Genomic DNA, 18,065 nt, shown 5'->3' with positions numbered 1-18,065 from the left:
AAGCATCCAATAATTCACAAGAAAGGAAAGATTAGAGAAATGTCCATAAAATGAAAACAAATGTGTATCAGAACTTTGTTTTTTCTCTCCCATCAATCAGCTCATGTCCCCTCAGGTTTATCAAGTGACTCTTTGGAGGGGCCTGACCCCTAGATTGGGAACTACTGGACTAAACTACCAAACTGTATATAAAGTAGATAAACTAGCTCTGCATCAACCAGGTACAACAGTAACACTAATGCAATATATAGTAAATCAGTCCCAGGAGCCAGTTTTCTGTATGAGTACTTTTACTTCTGATACTTAATACATTTTACTGCAAATACTTTTCTCTTTTCCTTAAGATCATGAATGCAGGATGTTTACTTGCGACAAAGTACAAGTAAACATACAACATTGTTGTGTTGGTACTGTTACTTAAGTAAAAGATCTGAATACTGAATGTCTGCCAGCACTGCTGATTGATGGTCCTCCCCCAAACCTCCCTCTGAAAAATTACATTTTAACGTTTTCTAAGAGTGACAGTGCCCTCTGCTGGCTGTACATGCATTGTGCGTATGAGTGTAATATTTAATCACTTTTTTTATTTGTTCTGATCTAGTTTATCCTCATTACTGCATTTAAGCCACTGGGGACACGTAGATCTAGTGAATATTACTACAAATAAACAAACATACACCATCAGTATTGCAAACTGTTTATTCGTAGTAAATGAAAAGTGTGCAATTCAGTGAGTGGGAGATAGAGAGGAGAGGGGTGTCGGGGACGGTCGATGTCTTTGGTCCATATTTTGGTGGAGGGGATGTCAATGAATCGGTGGGAGACAAGAAAAGGCACTTGAGTTTACAGTTGTCTCAGAAAGGTTGTCTTGAGAAGAAGGACACAAGATCTACTGGAAGAATGAACGAACTAAATGGTTTAACCTCCATTATGTCTAATATGAATATCACATACAAAATGCCCCATGTGAGCACAAAATTATATAGCTACATATATGTATATACAGTAAGGAATAGGAAAACAAAGTGGGGTGGAAAGAAGAAGAAGAAGAAGGAAAGGTGAAGTGTTGGATTTATCCCCTTTGGAATTCTTTACAGGCCGAGGAAAGAAAGAAAAAGGCAGTAACTTTAAACAGGACGAAATTATTTCTTTGGCGATAACTAATATTCCTACAGTTGGAATGTAAAACAGAAAAAAAAAGTGGTTAAAGTCAGGTGGACAAAACTACTCTCTTTTAGTTTTGACTGAACAAGTCCAGCACCTTTAACACTAGAGACATGCTGCAATAAAAGATGATTTGTGTATCATCTGTCCTGCAGCCCACCATCTTTCAGCAGAGGAGAACTGGTTGAGGAAAGTTATTAAATTTGGTATAATTTCCCCGTCAACCTCATTCAATAGAAATCTTTGTCACATTATAATGAAGTTACCACCTCTGAAAGCACCCAAATGAATAGTTTGACATTATGGGAAATACACTTTTTTCGCTTTCTTACTGAGAGTTTGATGAGAGGATTGATACCCTACTGCGAGCAGCCAGTTAGCTTAGCTTAGCCATAAGACTGTAAACAAGGGGAAACAGCTAGCCTGGCTCTGTCCAAAGGTACCTAAAGCTGTTTTAGTGGGTGTTTTCACTCCCAACGGCCACACAGGGCAACAGTGAGCCCATTCTACACTCAGTGAAATTTATGCTTCATCTGAAGTGTTTTCAAACGGTAAGAAAGGGAATTAATGTATTTCCCAAAATGTCAAACTGTTCCAAAGGTAACCTATTTATGTGTCATTACTGCACATATTTACCAAAGACTGCAAACAAGTTAGCAATCTTTTCTCCACAATATTCACTACTATAATTACTGATGTTTTTTTTTTTAATCTCAAATAAGAAAAATCACGAGAACACAAAAAGGGGGGAGAGGGGACATAATATTCTAAATTCATTGAAGTCTGCTCGAGGGAAGACGACACATGAAGAAGATGCAGCAGTAATGTAACAACCAGTTTTACACAACAGCCTTGCAGCTCCGCATACTTGTATGTACATAACTACAAGGTGATAAGACATGAGGAATCACCAGGGGTCCCTGTCCCTTAAAGAAGATATTTTTTAACCTGGGCCCAATTTTTTTTTATTTATTTTTTTTTACATAATTTGAGGTGAACATAGCTCATGGCTCTGTAGTACCAAAATATGTACAAATAGGGCCCAGGTTTAAAAATACCAAAATGACCCTTAAAAAAGAGCCCACAGCGAGAAAAAAATAGGCCGTGTCAAAAGATCAGCAATGAGGTATTCACCAGCGTTTTGTTCACAAACTGCGGACGATGAGACCCCAACAACAGCCTAGAAGCGTTGTAGAAAAGAAATCTGTGAAATCAATACAACCTTCCAATGCATTCATCGGTTTGATCAATTTTACTTTCACAGATGAGATAAAGTGAGTGTATAAAAAAGGGGAAGAAAAGATCTTGCATCTTATTCTCACATATATTCATAAATCGCACGTCTGCTCTACAAGTACCATCTGATCAGAAAGCCATCATGATGCAGACATCCATGTCTCTAGAAAGGCAAATGTGAAGTCTCGCTGTGACTAAAGGCAAGCACGTCATTAATATGCCAGTCGTGTGCATATAACAACAAAACACAAAGAACAAACGGCGCGTGTGGAAGAAAATCCATCCGAAACAATGTCGAGAACTAACTATAAAACAGCATGTGGACAGTTTCCTTTGTTGCGAGTTTTAACATATCATTTAACATTGTTCTACAAAAAAAGGTTATGAGCCCTCTCTGTTATAAAATAACGACAGCGAGCCGAGAAACACAGCACACACACACACGACCACCCCGGTGGCCAGTGGGAGGGCGATACATCACTGCCTTAGGCAATTAATCGCTTTCTTGCAGAGAGATGAGAAGATTGATACCACTTTCTACGGTAAATATGAAGCTACAGGCAGCAGCCGATTTGCTTAGCTTAGCCTAGCACGAAGGCTGGAAACAGGTGGCTTTGCTCTGCCTGGCACATAACCCCCGTAAAACAACAACTTGTAGTTTTTACACCACAGTTTTTGTACAAAATAAACAAACAAGACAGAAAGTGTTAATTAGTGAGCTTTGGAGGTGCTGGAAGGCTGATTTTGTTACATTAGGACAGCTAACAAAGCTGCTTCCAGTCTTCATGCTAAGCTAAGCTAACCAGCGGCTGGTGATGGGTGGATATTTAGCAGGCAGACATGAGTGGTATCGATCTTCTCATCCGAGTCCCTGCAAGAAAAGGGAATGAGCCATTTCTCAAATGTCTAACTATTCCTTTAAGAGGACGACCTCGGTCACTCTCAAAACACATCTAAGTCCTAGCGTTAACAAGTTCCCTATTGTTTGCAGCAGCCATACGAAAAGCTCTGGATTACAGTCTGATATGTTTCATTTTTTTTTCCTTGCAAAGATTAACGATAGTCTGTAGTGTTGATTGCATGTCTGCTCTCCTGATGACAATAATCCCTGTTAATGCTGGAACTACTTTTGCACTTTCACAACGCTTTCCACGGTGAAGGCATTGAAATGGTTCTGGGAGACGAGAAGAAAATAAAGATCTGAGGTGCAAATCAGAGAGCTGATGTTAAGCCACAGCAAAAATAGAAACAGTACTAAGAGTTCAACTTCAATAGTGCACAAATTGTTGCAGGTAATCCTGTCAGTCTCTGGCAGACTGCTTAACTTCAAAAATTAATAAAAGACTGACATTAGCATAGCAATGAGATCTCTCAAAGGGGGCCTAAAGATAGAAGCTGTTACCTTTACCAGGATGGGAGAAATGCAAAAGGAGGAGTGATTACAGGACAGTGAGAGCTTTAAAAGTTTGAGGCATGAATAGATTGATGTAAAGAGGTGGCACTACAGCTCAACTGACGGAAATATGTAAACTTGTATTCTATTCTTCATTGAAAGGAGTTAGTAGGGGGAGAGCGTGGAAGGTATGGGGAGGGTATGGGGGAGGGGAGTGCAAGGGTTAGTAGATGGGTTTGATTGAGGGCAGTATTTCCAATGTCAAGGGCAGTGCGTTCGCGGAGGCCTTTGGGGCAGCCCGTTGTGAGAGGGCCGCTCTTGGTTGTAGGAGGACGTGGAGGAGCGGGGGGGACCTCTCGAGTTGTTAGAGTGCTGTGAAGTAGGACCAGAAGAGCCACCGTCGCTCTGGTAGCGGTGGTTAGCACGACCGGCGTTCCTGTCATGGTAGGAACCGCCGTTATACCGCTGACCCGAGTGATACCCCTGTCCCTGGAAAGTACGCCTGTTGCCTTGGAAAATCTGAGAGGGGAATTAAGAGTCAGTCAGGATTATTTACGTTGACAAAGTGAATCAACATCGTTATGGTCTGAATGTTTGACAAAACTGCTTTTCCAGCCGACCTGTTTGTTTGGTGGAGGGCGGTTTTCACTGGGGGTGCTTTGGGTCTGGGTGGTGAGAGGAGGAGTTTCCAGCAGGGTTGGGCTGGTGACAGAAGAGGACGTGGAGCTGCAACGGGACCGATTTGAGTAGCCTGTACGCGGATGGTAAACTGTAAAAGAAACGACGAGGTAAATCACAAACAGTACAACCTGGGACCTGTTCTCATGGAGCAGGATTACTAAACTAGCTTGATCACCGAGTAAAACACAGAACAGCTCCTTTTTTTAAGCCAGGTCTTTATTTGGGATTTGAAGGGGTTCTGAGTTTTAAGGCCCATTGTCAACAAACTTGAGAGAAACATGGTGAAATCTTTGGTTGTCAACACAACCAATCAGAGCACGACATGACAGGATGCAGATTACACCGGTGAGCTAGTAACGCTACTGCTAACAACATCCTTGCCTCAAACCCACTTTACAACACACACACTCCTCATTCTCCTCCTCCTACTTTGAGGTTTTTCGATCCATAGAAGAGTCAGCTAAATCACCAAAGCTTGTTTTGTTTTGTTTTCAAGAACAAGATGTTGATAACATCTTCTTTGCTTGCAGCTGTTTTTTAATTTTCTATTGTTTTTAAACTTACATCGTAATTCACGAAGCATGAAATACCTCTGAGATAGATTGTGTGAGATGAGTCTAATAAAATGTTTTGTCGCAGCATGACATGTAATGAATTAAAATATTTGTTCCAAGGGAAATAAAGGGACTGGAGCTCACTGATTGATTTGCAGCCTTTAATAAAAAATAAAATCTGTGTCCAGAGCAGTGTGAGAGGGGAAACCTTTAACCATTCAGAGCTGGAGGACAAACACGGAAACATTTGAGAAGAATAATTCTGTTAAAAATTAAATGAAAACGTTTCTGAAGGAAAAAAACACGTTTTATTGAACAAAATTCCTCTTTCGTCTTTTTGTATTTTTAGCTTTGTCTGTTTCCTCTTCAAGTCATTTGAAATGGAACACATTTTGGCCTTTTATTGACATATTCTAATAATTAGTTTATTAGCTAGTGTCAGTGTACTTCCAGTCTGCTGACTAACTGTTGTAACTGCAGACATCTCAGCCATGAACTTCTAAAATGCTGAAACTGAACAGCAGAAATGTTGTATCATTCAGGATTAATAAAATGGGAAAGGGGAGTATTTTCAGAAATTTCAACTTTAACACAAAATAAAAAAGATAAAACAGATGAACAGGATACTGTACCTGATCCGAACCCTACGATGCTCGTCTTCAGAGGTTCAAGATCAAATGTAAATCTTACAGCTTTCCCAAGGTCCTCATCATATTTACGCTCACTCACAAAGTGCTGCAAAAAAAGAGAAAAGGATCCAACCAATTACATTAAACCACCAACAGGCTCCAAAATGCAGCAGGTTCATGTATTTTAATTTGCTGTTTTCTTTCACTTATCATTTCTACTTGCAAGTGTTTCACCTTGGAGAAGACAAATGAGCTTTTTAATTTGCTCTGAGTTGTGGCGATCAACGATCAACACCCACTTCACATACAGTCAGCTGTGTACTGAGTCGAACATTGTGAGAAGGAGACAGACGAGGCCGAACTGAAGCAGCAGTATTGTTAAAGCACCTTGATGTCTGCACGCAGTTCAGTCAACTGCTCCTCAGACATGGATGCCGACTGGTCCGTCAGCCGTCTGAGCTCCTCCGCTCTCTTCTGCCGGGCGTCCAAAATCAACACTGAAACACAAAGAAATGTGATCGTTAACAGATATGAAGGTGGTTTTAGTGAACGCTGTCTGTTTTATGACACAAACAAGAAGACCTTCAATCCTTTTTGTGCAGCTGTTTCAGAGTGCAATAAAAAGACTGAAAGATGTCCAGTTAACTCACTATGTAATTAAATGTCTTCATGCGTCATGTCTTCTACATGTCTGTGTAGCAATAAGAGCTGCAACTAACAATTGCTTTCATTACCGATTAATCTGCCAATTATTTTCTCTATTAAATGTTTGGTCTATAAAATGTCAGAAAATGTCACACATACGTGCCACATACGTAACTGATGCGAGCGTCATTACACACTAAACAACATTGCTCTACATATTTAAACTCAGTTAATGTTTTACTACATTTGGCCTGAACTTCAAACAAAGAAGCATTTAAATCTTCATACAGGTAGCCCGGGAACCAGACCAATCTGCAAGATCATGTTTTATTTGCTCTGGCAGATGCGTCTGGGTCCCCCCCCCTTTCAGACAGATTTACATCTGACCCGATTCAACGTTCTGAATCCGCTATAGCATCAGTATTAAACAAACTGGACGGTAGTTCACCTTACGTAAAAATGTGAAGTGTTGGCTTCTAAATCATGTCATGCCGAACGTCTCTCTGTATTATGTTGAACTACAAGCCAAATGAATTGGATGTTGGAATGAGCTACCTAGCCTAACAGCCTATGTCACACATTTCGTTGCTCTGATTGGTTGTGGCGTCTAGAGGCATTTTGGTCTGCGCCTGTTGAGAACGCCCCTTGGAAATCGAAAATGAACGGAGAGGTTCAAGACTAATTTGCATTTGTGGATTGGTCTGGCGATGCCAGAACGGTGTTACACGTCTAGTCAAAACACAATATGTCTTGTGACCGTGCTGCCTTGTGGTGTGCCAGAGGAAAAGCTGCAGAAACGTAGCATCTCTGCTTCTTCTATGATGGACGCCTTCCAGTATAATGCTGAGGATCTGTGCAAAACAGATGTACACAGATGTGCTCGCTTTTTGAACACAAAAAAACACATGTGCCTCTGTACTAGATATATTGTATATTGAACTATAGTAAAGCTGAAATGACTTGTCGGTCAACTGATTGTCAAAGTCAATCGCCTATTTTGATAATCGATCAATCGTCAAAAATCGTTTTTACAATTTCATGGCATTTTATAGCCCAAACGATGAACTGAAAAAATTATCTGCAGATTAATCCATCAGAGCTGAAACAAGTAATCCATTTGTCGATCAACAGATAATTTAATCTGCAAATCCGCAACTACTTTAATTGATTGATTGATTGATTGATTAGTTGTTAATTTTTTTAATAATGAAATGCAAAAACAATCCTTAGTTTCTGGTTCTCAGTTGTGAGGATTTGCTGTTTTCTGACTGTGACAGTAAACAGAGTATCTTTGGGTTTTTGACTGTTGGTTGGACAAATCAAGCAATGTGACCTTGGACTCTATAATAATAGTTGTAAAAAATGCCCATCACAATTTCTTTGACATTTTATAGACCCAACGATTCATTAATTAATTGAACAAATAATTGGCAGATTAATCGATGATTGAAAAGAATCATTAGTTGCAGCCCTAGATGATAGTACCTGGTACCACAGTCAGGATCAATAAGGATCATTACATCATGGACTGTACTAAGATACTATATAATACTGAGAACACCCTTTTTTTGCCATTTGTATATCTACTTCGCTCTCCGGCAGGATAAGATATAACGGAAACCATCAGCAGATTAGTGGAAGCTTCATTTTGAAGAAACCTGGCTTTTGTAATGTTGAAGAAATACTAGAGTTTCTTTGCTTTCCTCTCAATTCCCTACACACCTTCCACAAAGACAGCATTGAGCCTCCCTTGACACCTGACACTATTCACTTCTTTTTCCAGGCCTGAAACACACAACACTCTACACTGCGAGGACAGAATAAGAGAGAGAGAATGGCCTACTTGTACAAATATGCAGTCTTGCTCTGTCATGTTACAAACACATATACACAGGGTGGTATGCTCTAGGTATATAAGGACCCTGAGGGCACCTCTGAAGAATCTGGGACTTACTGTTCCACAACAGTCTCTTTTACTACCTCTCCAGAAGTGATTTAGGTCAGACTCTCCAAGCCCTTCAGTCAGGTGATCATATTATGTGAAGAATACTAACAGCAGGGTTTCGGTTCAGTCTGCATACTTTGAAAATATAGCACTTACTGGACTCTGCTTTCACTTTGTCCATTTCTCCCAGTAGAGTCACTTCTCTGTCCATTAAACTAGAAAAGAAAAACAGAGACGGAAGGATCACTTTTCTTTACTCACTTCAACATAAGAACTGAGATTACGAAGCAATTCCAATAAGATAAAACAAAGAGGCAGCTGCGTCAACGAATGACCATGCAGAAACAGTGCAAGTACAATACAATCAGTACAAGCATTCATACACAAAAGGAGTCATAAATCATAAGCCTGTTTTACCACAGTTTAGTTACTCAGCAGCTACTAAGACACAAAAAGCTGAAAGAGAAAGTTCATATAAATTATGCAAAGATGATGGGTAAAATATTGCTCTTTGACTATGGAGCAATATTTTTAAGAGTGGGTCCCTCTTTTGTTTGTATTGTTCATGCGCCAAAGGATGCACATGCATGCCAACTCGGAAGTTAGCATCGCCTTGCTTCCCTCCACAAAAAGCCAATGGGATTTTTCTATGGGATTTGGGATTATTGCAGAAAATAAGCTCTGTGGCAAACAAAAGTTTATGATGCTTGCATGTTTTGTTCAGCAAGATAATCGTCACTAATGAACTCCACTTTTATGATTTTTTGAAGCGTAAATGGAATGGAAGAAGTAAAATGTTAGGCTATACATGAACTACACCACGGTCGCATTACTTCGACGTCACCACCACTAAACTAAACTTTTAAGAGAATATAGATAGATCTAGATATATAGACAGATAGATATAGAGTATAAACACAACGAGGCTGTAAAGGCGGACTAGTGAGTAGATGACTTTCTACTAGATGACTTAAGACACGTAAAAACTTCTAAATTCAGGAGTGGGGTATCCACTGACGTATTTTATGTCGTAGAATTAAACATGTAAACCTCTTAAGCTTGGGTTAACCACAGACCTTATTTCAGGCATCTAACCAAAAGCCCATTTCAAAAAACCCATTGACTTCGAGGCGAGGGAATTGGAAGTGTAAACATGCCAACTCATTTCCAGGTTTTAGGACTCATTCCTGCAGCACTCTGTTCACAGTTGGTGGTGGTAACGTGCGGGGATGTGTTTGCAAAGGCAGTGAAGAAGAAGACTGACAGTAAACTAACATGGATGAAAATGATGCAGGATTCGAATTATTATTAAAAAAAAAAAAAGAAGGACTTTGCAAATGTTTTATGAGGAGTATGTTTACACTCATCACTTGTGTTTGGTCTCAAGGATACACACAATGCATCAGCAACAGTAAACACAACTTTGATTACAAGAAAACTCGACGTGGTACCTTTATGGCCTCACTGTACTTTAAGTAATGTGCCCCTTTTTGACTGTGAAATTACATTACAAAACACAATCTAACAATCACGCCCCTTTCCGCAGCAATTGGCCAGGTGTGAAGTTCTCCCCGAGGCTCTCTTTCCCCCACGTATTCTTTACACAACTACTTCCGCCCTTCCTGTGTGTACAAACGAGTGCAACACCATGGATGCCTTTCAGTGTAATGCAGTCAGAAGGAGGCTATGACGGCAGGCTTTTTCATCTCGCCCTCGAGTGTGGCAACTAGGAACACATAAATCATGGATGTATTAAGAGAACTGGATACTGTGCTCTGAGATGGCACCCCGTTCCAATATAAAGCTGTTCACTGGGTGCAAAAAAGGTTTTACAGGCTTCCTCAAGGTTTTCAACCCATACATCATGTGCATCCGAGTCCTCCAAACGGGTTGTGAGCAGGTGCGTTACGAGATTTCCTTTGGCAAAGCCGGGTGACATCCTGTCGAGTCCCGCACGCATGAATGACATTAAAATGATTTACTGATCAGACTTATCAAATTCTACTGGCCCTAATGGATCAAATTCTGATAATACAAATAGTAATTTTGAGGTGTTTGACACTTAAAAATTGAAAAACAACCACTCTTTTTTTGTAAGCCTAAAGACAAACATAAGATGTAATGATTGCAGTACTTTATGGTTTATGGCTGTAATAGTTGTAATACTCCACTACACTCTAGTTGCTCGTCAGTCTATAATATTTGGCTTGTCACATCAGAGCCTCTGTAAAAGCTACCGCAGGTTCAACAGTCTGTTTCCTATTATGCAAAGCTCAGTCTCAGTTTCATCAAATAGGACAAAGGTAAGAAAAATGCCCTTTGACTCACTGATGACACAGCGAAACCTATAAAAGTGCAATAAGGCTTTAGTAAACATGCAACATGAACTACAGAAAAAATTATCAAGGGACAAAAATAGCCCTTCTTGACCAAATAGTTCCAGGAACTATGGACCCGGAGGAACTAAAAGCCCCCTTTGTGCATTCCTATTTGTGTTTCCATTGTATCTGACAAACCGTGAAGTTTGATAATCGTGAAGCGCAATTCTCACACATACGTCCGCCTCTCCCTCCCTCGTTGCTTTCCGCAAGTTCCAACTATCTAAGCTAACTTTGCTTTTAACTTCAATAAACAAACATGAAATGTCCACCCCTCGTCTTAACATTGATACTAGAGTGCAAGTTGAAGTTGCCATGGCGTCTGACCAATCAGTGATGGTCATCCCTGCAAACCCCGCCCCTAAAGCAGTACCACTGGAGTAGGAACTTTTTCAGCACATGGAAATCTAATACAGGGACTGATTTCAGTCCCTGAGTTCCTCACAAGTTTCTTGGTCCCCTGGGAAAGTTCCTGCGGTGGTAATGCCAAGGTGTTTTGTTATACCTCACTTTTCAACATGCTCAAATATTTTATCACCTTAAGATTCAACTGTAGTCAAGTTTATAAAAAAAAAAGAAGAAAAAAAAGAAGAGATTTACACACCAGCTCTGGAGATCAGCAAATGTCTGCTTCATCCTCTTGATTGAGGAGTCCATCTCCTCCTTGACCACCATCCTGTAGCGTGTCAGTGAGGCAGTGCACCTCTGCAGGTCCTTCACAGAGCGGTCAATGTTGGAAGCTGAGGGGTAGACGTTAAACATGACTTTGGCACACGTTTGAAAAAGAAGTTCTACGACACATTTTGTCCCAGATTAGCTTTCAACAGCTCACAGTGCATTATCAATCACTGTGTTCTTACAACAAACTACATGCGGGTAAGGTTGATTTGGGAGGTAAGAGGTTTCGTGTCTAACCTATCTTCTTGGCTCCTGACGATCCCTGCTCATCAGTGGTGGGTGCTAATAAGGGAGTGGGTGGATGTGCATTTGAGCCTGGCCTGTGTCTGGTCTTGTTGCCTCTGGGACCCTGGTGATTCCTTCCCGCTGGCTGTAAGGCAGGACTTGGAACGCTACCTTGACTTTCTGCTTCTGCACCTGTGAGAAGACAGATTACTTAACAACAAGGAAAGTAGGTAGTTTCCAAACTAACTTTCCCCCCCAAAAATAGAAATGAACCAGAAGAGGCGACATGTCACTCAACATATTTGTAGTAGACTGTAGAGTTTTTTTAAGGCTGTTTTTCTTGAAACACAAGATTCCTTAAGTCACATTACACTTTTAAGGAAGAGAAAATGGTGGAATTTTATATGATAAATTTGACAATTTGGCATATAGCAATAAATTATATAACAATATATCGAGTCACATAAAGTAACAGCACAGAAAAGGCATCAGGCCTCAATGAAGAACATTTTCGTAACTAACTTGTTGTAAATTGTTCGTTTCGATCTAATGAACGCCACCTGTTCATGAGGACGGTTTCGAAAGAGTGGCTCTTGCACGAGGACTATTTTCACTAGACCTTTGAGAACACAGGGATCAGTGTTGCACTGTTCAAGCCCTCTTTTCATTTCATTTACAGTACAGCCCAATATCCATACGAGTCCTGGAATAGTTTTTCTTTAAATGGTGATCAGAGCAGACTTTTCCATATTCATACTATCTATGCTGATTGAAGCAGGTAATCTTCACCCCAGCACGACAACTTCAAAAATAATTAATTAAAATCTTCTTTCTTTAGCCTTCATCATTTAATCAGAGCTGTGATTACCAGTGGTTTCAGATGTAGCAGGTTCAGAGTCCAGCTCGGCTGCATCCAGGGAGGCAGAGTCCAACTGTTCACTCAGGGAATCGAGCGACTCCCCGTCCACTACCGATCCGTTGGCATGGAAGCCGTTCATCTCATCCTTTCCCTCCTCAGGTGAAGTGGTCTCGGGTGGAGTAGGCTCTGCAGAGGCCTCTGGCTGAGGCTTGGGCTTCTTTTTCTTCTTGGGCTGGACGTGGAGATATCAATGTCAAACTGTCTTTGTTCATTATCTGCATCCTAATCAGAGCTGTGACTTTTCAGTGCAGAGAAAAGTTTTGTTTTAAGCTAAAGTTGAAATAAACATTTTAGCCCTCAGATGCCACGTTCCTAAACCATATTTTTGAACTTTTAGGACAATTATAAAAAGTACAGCAATTACTTTAAAATACTTAAAATCAGGGCTGACAAAATACAAGCCAATCAACACAGAGGCATTCAAGATGCAGCCTTCCTGGTTCTCACCTTCTTCTTGCCTGTGACATTCCACTCCTTCAGGATCTCCACTGCACTGCCTGGGGTGTAAAGCAAACAACGATGACGAAGGTACACAGTGACACATGACAGACTTAAACCCTTGTAATAATCATCTCAATATCGGAATGACCTAAGGCACTGTTTAGATGCCGCTAAATAAAGAACAAAGCAGTGTGACGTTCGGGGACAACCTGCTTGTTCTATAATTATACTTGCGAAACTAAAAAGGCATGCAAATGACGCTCAGACTTCTGAATGCGTAGCATGGTATGCATGAAGAAAAAAGTTATTCAAGGTCACGTTTAGCACAAGCAATGTGGGTGGCATGCCAGGACAGGGAATTATAGTACATTACAGAATTACAGTAGCACCATTGTAGAAGTAGGCAGATAAGGTGCATCACATAATACTAGCAAACATAATATAGGTCATGTGGTGTAATCATCACTGTCTTCAATGCATTATTGTTCTAAAATGTAATGCAATACTACGTTATGTTATAATGTAATTACAGTTACTATTTATAGAGAAGCTTTGATGGCCAATCCTGTTGTTGAGGTCAAACACTGACGTCCTCATACCTTCTAAGAATGCTTGCACTGCCTTGTCAACACAGTTCTCGAAATGCTGTAACACCAACACAATCTCATTGTTACTTTTGTTGGGCACAACTGCCCTGACAGCACTGATCTGTAAAAGGAAGCACAAAGCATGGGAGGAACACAGTTTAATAACATCTCAAGGTGACTCAACATTTACTGTAAATTCACAATGAAGGCGTTTCAACAAGGACACAGCCATGTACAATGTAGTTCATTCATATACTACAAATGTGCAAATACACAAATGTTTTAAGAGTGTTTTGCAAACAGCTCCAATGCAAATATTCATATTTAACATATCTATTTATTAGTATATTTTAATTCACAAATAAAATGTGTGTTAGCAGTTTTGGCACCAATTCTTCACTCCCACTTACGTTCAATGTAACTCAAAATGTGCTTTAGGTTTTGCTCTGGGTTTTATAGTTTTTTTCCACCTGCCCAGGGACTACAGATGGAAATTAGCTTGTAATTGCTAAATCTGGTACAAAGCATCTAATGTATTTTGTGCATGGTCCCTGATATAAATACATTTAATAAACTAAACTTTAAAGCATGCAAACCCAACAAAGAATTTGAATTAGAAAGCAAAAATCCTGCCAAAAAAACTGCCATAAAAACATTATGACACCACTGAGAAACTGTGCGGTGTCCCATTTTCCTTAAGTTGCTCCATTATATATTAACGAGGCTTAAAGAGGACGAGGCTCGTTGTCAGGAGATTACAGAATAATATACCTCAAGCAAACAGACACTCATAAATTAACTCCCATTATAACCCGAGAGTGAAGACGGCTCTAAACACTGCATTTTTCCTTTAGTAATACTATAACTGTTGCTCATGCTCTGACAACTTGCCCTCTCGTGTTTACTGTTGCCAAAAAAACAGCTCACTGGGAATCTGCTGTGCAGAGCCCACAACGAATGAAACTGAATGTCAAGGCTTAGAAGCGAATCCGCCAACACAGAGTGGAAATGTTTCACTCCGGGAACAGATCAGAAGTCCTTGATATTACACACATTTTGTGATTTTATGTTTCAAATGTAACCCTTCACTAAAAAACCTGCAGGCTCTCCACGCCAGTCGTGTGCAGCGTGTAATCGCCTTACCTTCTCCTTCATCCTCTCAGCTGTTCCTCCCTGGGACATGGCCATTTTTGAGCGGGTGTCAAACACCACCCCGGACGTATCTGGAAAAATATAACAAAAACTAAACTCCATTGTGTGCTCAGGCACTTGAAATCACATTTGCATACCACAGTGGAACATCATTTGCAAAACAAAACAGCCACCAGACATCTTGGGAAGAGTCGGCTACGTTTATGAGTACCAATCACGTCACAATGGCAGATTTGTGCCTGTGAAGCTTTTTGTCTTCGTCTCAAGTTAAAAGCTGACACTTGAATAGTCATGTTTATCGACATGACCAAATTAAAGAAAACTTTCAAGACAACTTATCAAATAAGTTTAGATTTATTTACTGTAGGCATCATTTGCATGTAATTTAGGCTTTTTAAGCACAGCAACTTCAGTGACCAGCACAAGCAGCAAGCACTGAAAATAAAAATAACCAAAGATTCATCAAAATTCATCATTCGTCTGTAATCTGCCTCTTATTTAAATGACCAAAAACCAAGGAAGGTTTCTGAAAAGACATTCTCGCAAGAGGAACAACCCTATGTTTCTGTTATCAGAGTTAGTGTAAAAAATCCTTTTCAACAAAAGGTCTGAGGACATTTCTTTTTAAAACTGATAAACAAAACCCTACAGCTGACTATGAAGAGTCAGGGTAAAGTCCAAAGTTAATCTATGGCCATTTAAAGACAAGACAGAAAGACAGGGCCCTCATAAAAGTTGTTTTTCCTGTGCGTGACAGTGAGTTAATATCACTGTAAATGTCCACAGCATTTCTCTTTATAACTATTCAAATTCACTGTTAAAGTATTGCTGTCTCTTAGACTACACTCGTAATTTTAGGACTACTCCATTCATTTCCAGGTGAAAACAATTACGCACACATTTATTTGTTAAATAATTTATAACTATGATCAAACTGTAACTTAAACCTTCTTCGACTAAAAGCTGTAGCCATTAAAAAAAAAAAAAAAAAGATAGAAGACAGATAAAAGAAGATAGATTTCTGCTATTTTCTTTTAAAAAGGTAATAAAGCAAATACATACCCTTTTGGCTGTTTTTCTTTGCCATGTTGTCACACAGAAGTAACCGAGAAACGCTTGGTTGTATACTTCCTCAAGACTAATAACCCTTGAAATATGTTTAAGATGGTATTCAAATAAGGGCTCCAAGTGTGGTAACTTTCACTTTGAGTTTTTCTTGTTAGAGACGACGCCAACAACTGGCAGGAGGGTTGGAAGAACGGGAGGTTCAGATCAGGCCTCCACCATTTAGGCAAAGATTCAGGTTTTCCTCTTGTTTCTCCACCAAGTTGATCCAAATCTGTGGGGGAAAGTGAGAAAAAAAACATCAGCTGTGTTATAAGAACCAGAGATCGCACCGTGATCTAGAGTGTGGGGGGAAAAAAATCTACATTTAAAGTAACTGTAGCCATAATGTAAGAAGCAAAAACGCACAGATACTAAATCTCCACTCCTGTAAGATCTGAAAATGTGAACGGAAACCAAATGAAAACCATTTTTTCTGGCTTTGAAATATGAATGAAAAACAGATTTCAATAAGTTATTGTCTGTCTGGCAGAGCATTCTCAAGAAAATCTGCAGTTAATATTGTCCTTGGCAGAAACGCTGCCTTTAGTTTGCGGGGAAAAGAGTTAGTAGGACTGCAGAGAAACGCATCTTTGAAGGGCATTTCCTTTTTCTCAGTTCTCTCCAGGAGTGGTGGGTGATAATGTTATGACGGCTACACAGAATATTCACCATGCCTTCACGGTCTGGGCCTTTTGAATGCTGACGATGACTGTAAATCCAACAATTTGACACGTTGACAAATGTTTTTAATAGGCATGATGAAGAACCACCTCAAATATGTTGGATTTTCCTACAGCCAAAGTCATAACTGATGGCACAAATGGTTGTCAGTGATGCCAGCAATTGCAACTGAAATAAAGATATTTGACTACGTGCCTAAGTTGGACACGGTTTCGCCTTGCAATGTGCTTTTAATTTGCATAACTAATTTTTGTCACTGTGAATGAAATTGAAATATTGGCCAGAAAGGAAGCTGACTAGCAGATACACTAATAATACAGAGAGGAGATTGTTTTTGACAAATGTTTCAGCTCAAAATACACAACAAAAATAGGTTCATCTTTTTAGGCACTTCTTATTCATTCCCTGTTCTCAAATTAAGTATGCAATAGGTGGTTTTCTTCTTGGTTCATCTTGGAAATGATGGCATCACCCTGCTGAACTATCAATACTCTACTGATAACCCAAGCCCTCCTACAGACTACTGCCAAAATCCAACTCAACTTTAGTTATGTCCCATCTCGTCTTAAAAACGTTTCAACCAGACCTTCAGCAATCTGGACTCATTTTTATGGGCCAGCTGTTTTTCCCTCCCCTTTAGGTTTCCCTTTCTGACCCTATTTCATGAGAAAGAGAAACTTAAAAAGCTGTATAAACCCACACCCTCCTGATTAGGACACGGCATGCCACAGTCCTGGTTCCACCACACCTTTGCAGACGTCAAACTCACATAAGCGCAATCAATAAGTGACACCGCAGCAGCCAGTCACGCAAACACTAGGATGCATTATGTTTATTAAGAGGGATGGTGCTTGAATCGTCAAGAGAGCCAGGTGCACTTGTGTTGGAGTGATGCCATTCAGAAGAAGTGCTAACTCATCACTCAAACAAGACTGGTGACAAGTGACAAAGTTTGTTTGAATTGAGGAAGTCGACAAATTGAAATAAGGTGTTGATGTGTGACGCATCCAAGGAAACCAAAAAGGGCTTCTGTCACAGCAATAAGTCACATACTGTCAATCTCAAACAAGACTGCAGGGTAACAGTTTTTATGGAAGTCACATTTAAGTCTAATTAGAAATATTTTTAATACCACAGCCAAATCATTTCTTGCCCAGCGAGACACCAGTTGTCTCTGTGTTCATAGTATTTGCAAACATGGAGCACTTCTTAATAGAGGTTAGAAAGCTAAATATGCTTAATTGAATGGAGGTAATGTCAAATTGTAGCTGGCTTATCAGACAGACATCCCTGTCATCACTTGCCGCAGTTTAGCTGACATTTTAGATAATATACTTCTTCATGCAATTTGGCTTGCTGCAGAAGACAAATTAGCCTCCAGATTTGACTGCAAAATAGCTGCAAAAACAAATCAAAATGGACAGAGTTTCCTGCAATCTCGGATGAAAATAACCAGAGCTTTGGCGTCAAGAGCTACACGACTGCTGACCATTAAATAGCCAACTTCGTGTTAATGTTAGCTAACTAACCCTGTCTGCAGGACGGTGTGAATTAATTTCCTTATGAAACACGGCTGTGTGAAAGCTTCTCCGTCCTTTACATATCCTGCTAACTTCGTGCTGAATTCTACTTGCACAAACCGGGTCTGTC

General features: G+C 40.0%; 1 protein-coding gene across 1 annotated transcript; it reads right to left on the bottom strand.

The window, feature by feature from the left end:
- Nucleotides 1-3,723: 3,723 nt before the first annotated feature.
- Nucleotides 3,724-15,791, bottom strand: spats2 (spermatogenesis associated serine rich 2). Its single transcript, XM_070910964.1, has 12 exons — nt 15,690-15,791; nt 14,619-14,698; nt 13,488-13,596; nt 12,895-12,944; nt 12,397-12,619; nt 11,541-11,720; nt 11,230-11,365; nt 8,404-8,462; nt 6,045-6,154; nt 5,661-5,763; nt 4,414-4,562; nt 3,724-4,312 (listed from the first exon to the last, which is right to left on the bottom strand). The coding sequence occupies exons 1-12, from the start codon at nt 15,712-15,714 to the stop codon at nt 4,055-4,057; spliced, it is 1,482 nt and encodes a 493-aa protein (XP_070767065.1). The 5' UTR covers nt 15,715-15,791; the 3' UTR covers nt 3,724-4,054.
- Between the last annotated feature and the right edge of the window lie 2,274 nt (nt 15,792-18,065).

This window comes from Enoplosus armatus, chromosome 8 (assembly GCF_043641665.1).
Source record: "Enoplosus armatus isolate fEnoArm2 chromosome 8, fEnoArm2.hap1, whole genome shotgun sequence".
In the NCBI taxonomy this organism is placed as follows: Eukaryota; Metazoa; Chordata; class Actinopteri; order Centrarchiformes; family Enoplosidae; genus Enoplosus; species Enoplosus armatus.
The sequence above is the reverse complement of the archived record's forward strand: the minus strand, read 5'-3'. Positions and strand labels throughout refer to the sequence as shown.

Coding starts and splice junctions, on each gene's coding strand:
- spats2 (XM_070910964.1), bottom strand. CDS start 15,714: ATGGCAAAGAAAAACAGCCAAAAGG. Junction 8,463..11,229: donor TTTGCTGATCTCCAGAGCTG/GTGTGTAAATCT, acceptor TTTCTTTTCTAG/TTTAATGGACAGAGAAGTGA. Junction 4,313..4,413: donor GCCCTCCACCAAACAAACAG/GTCGGCTGGAAA, acceptor TTCCCCTCTCAG/ATTTTCCAAGGCAACAGGCG.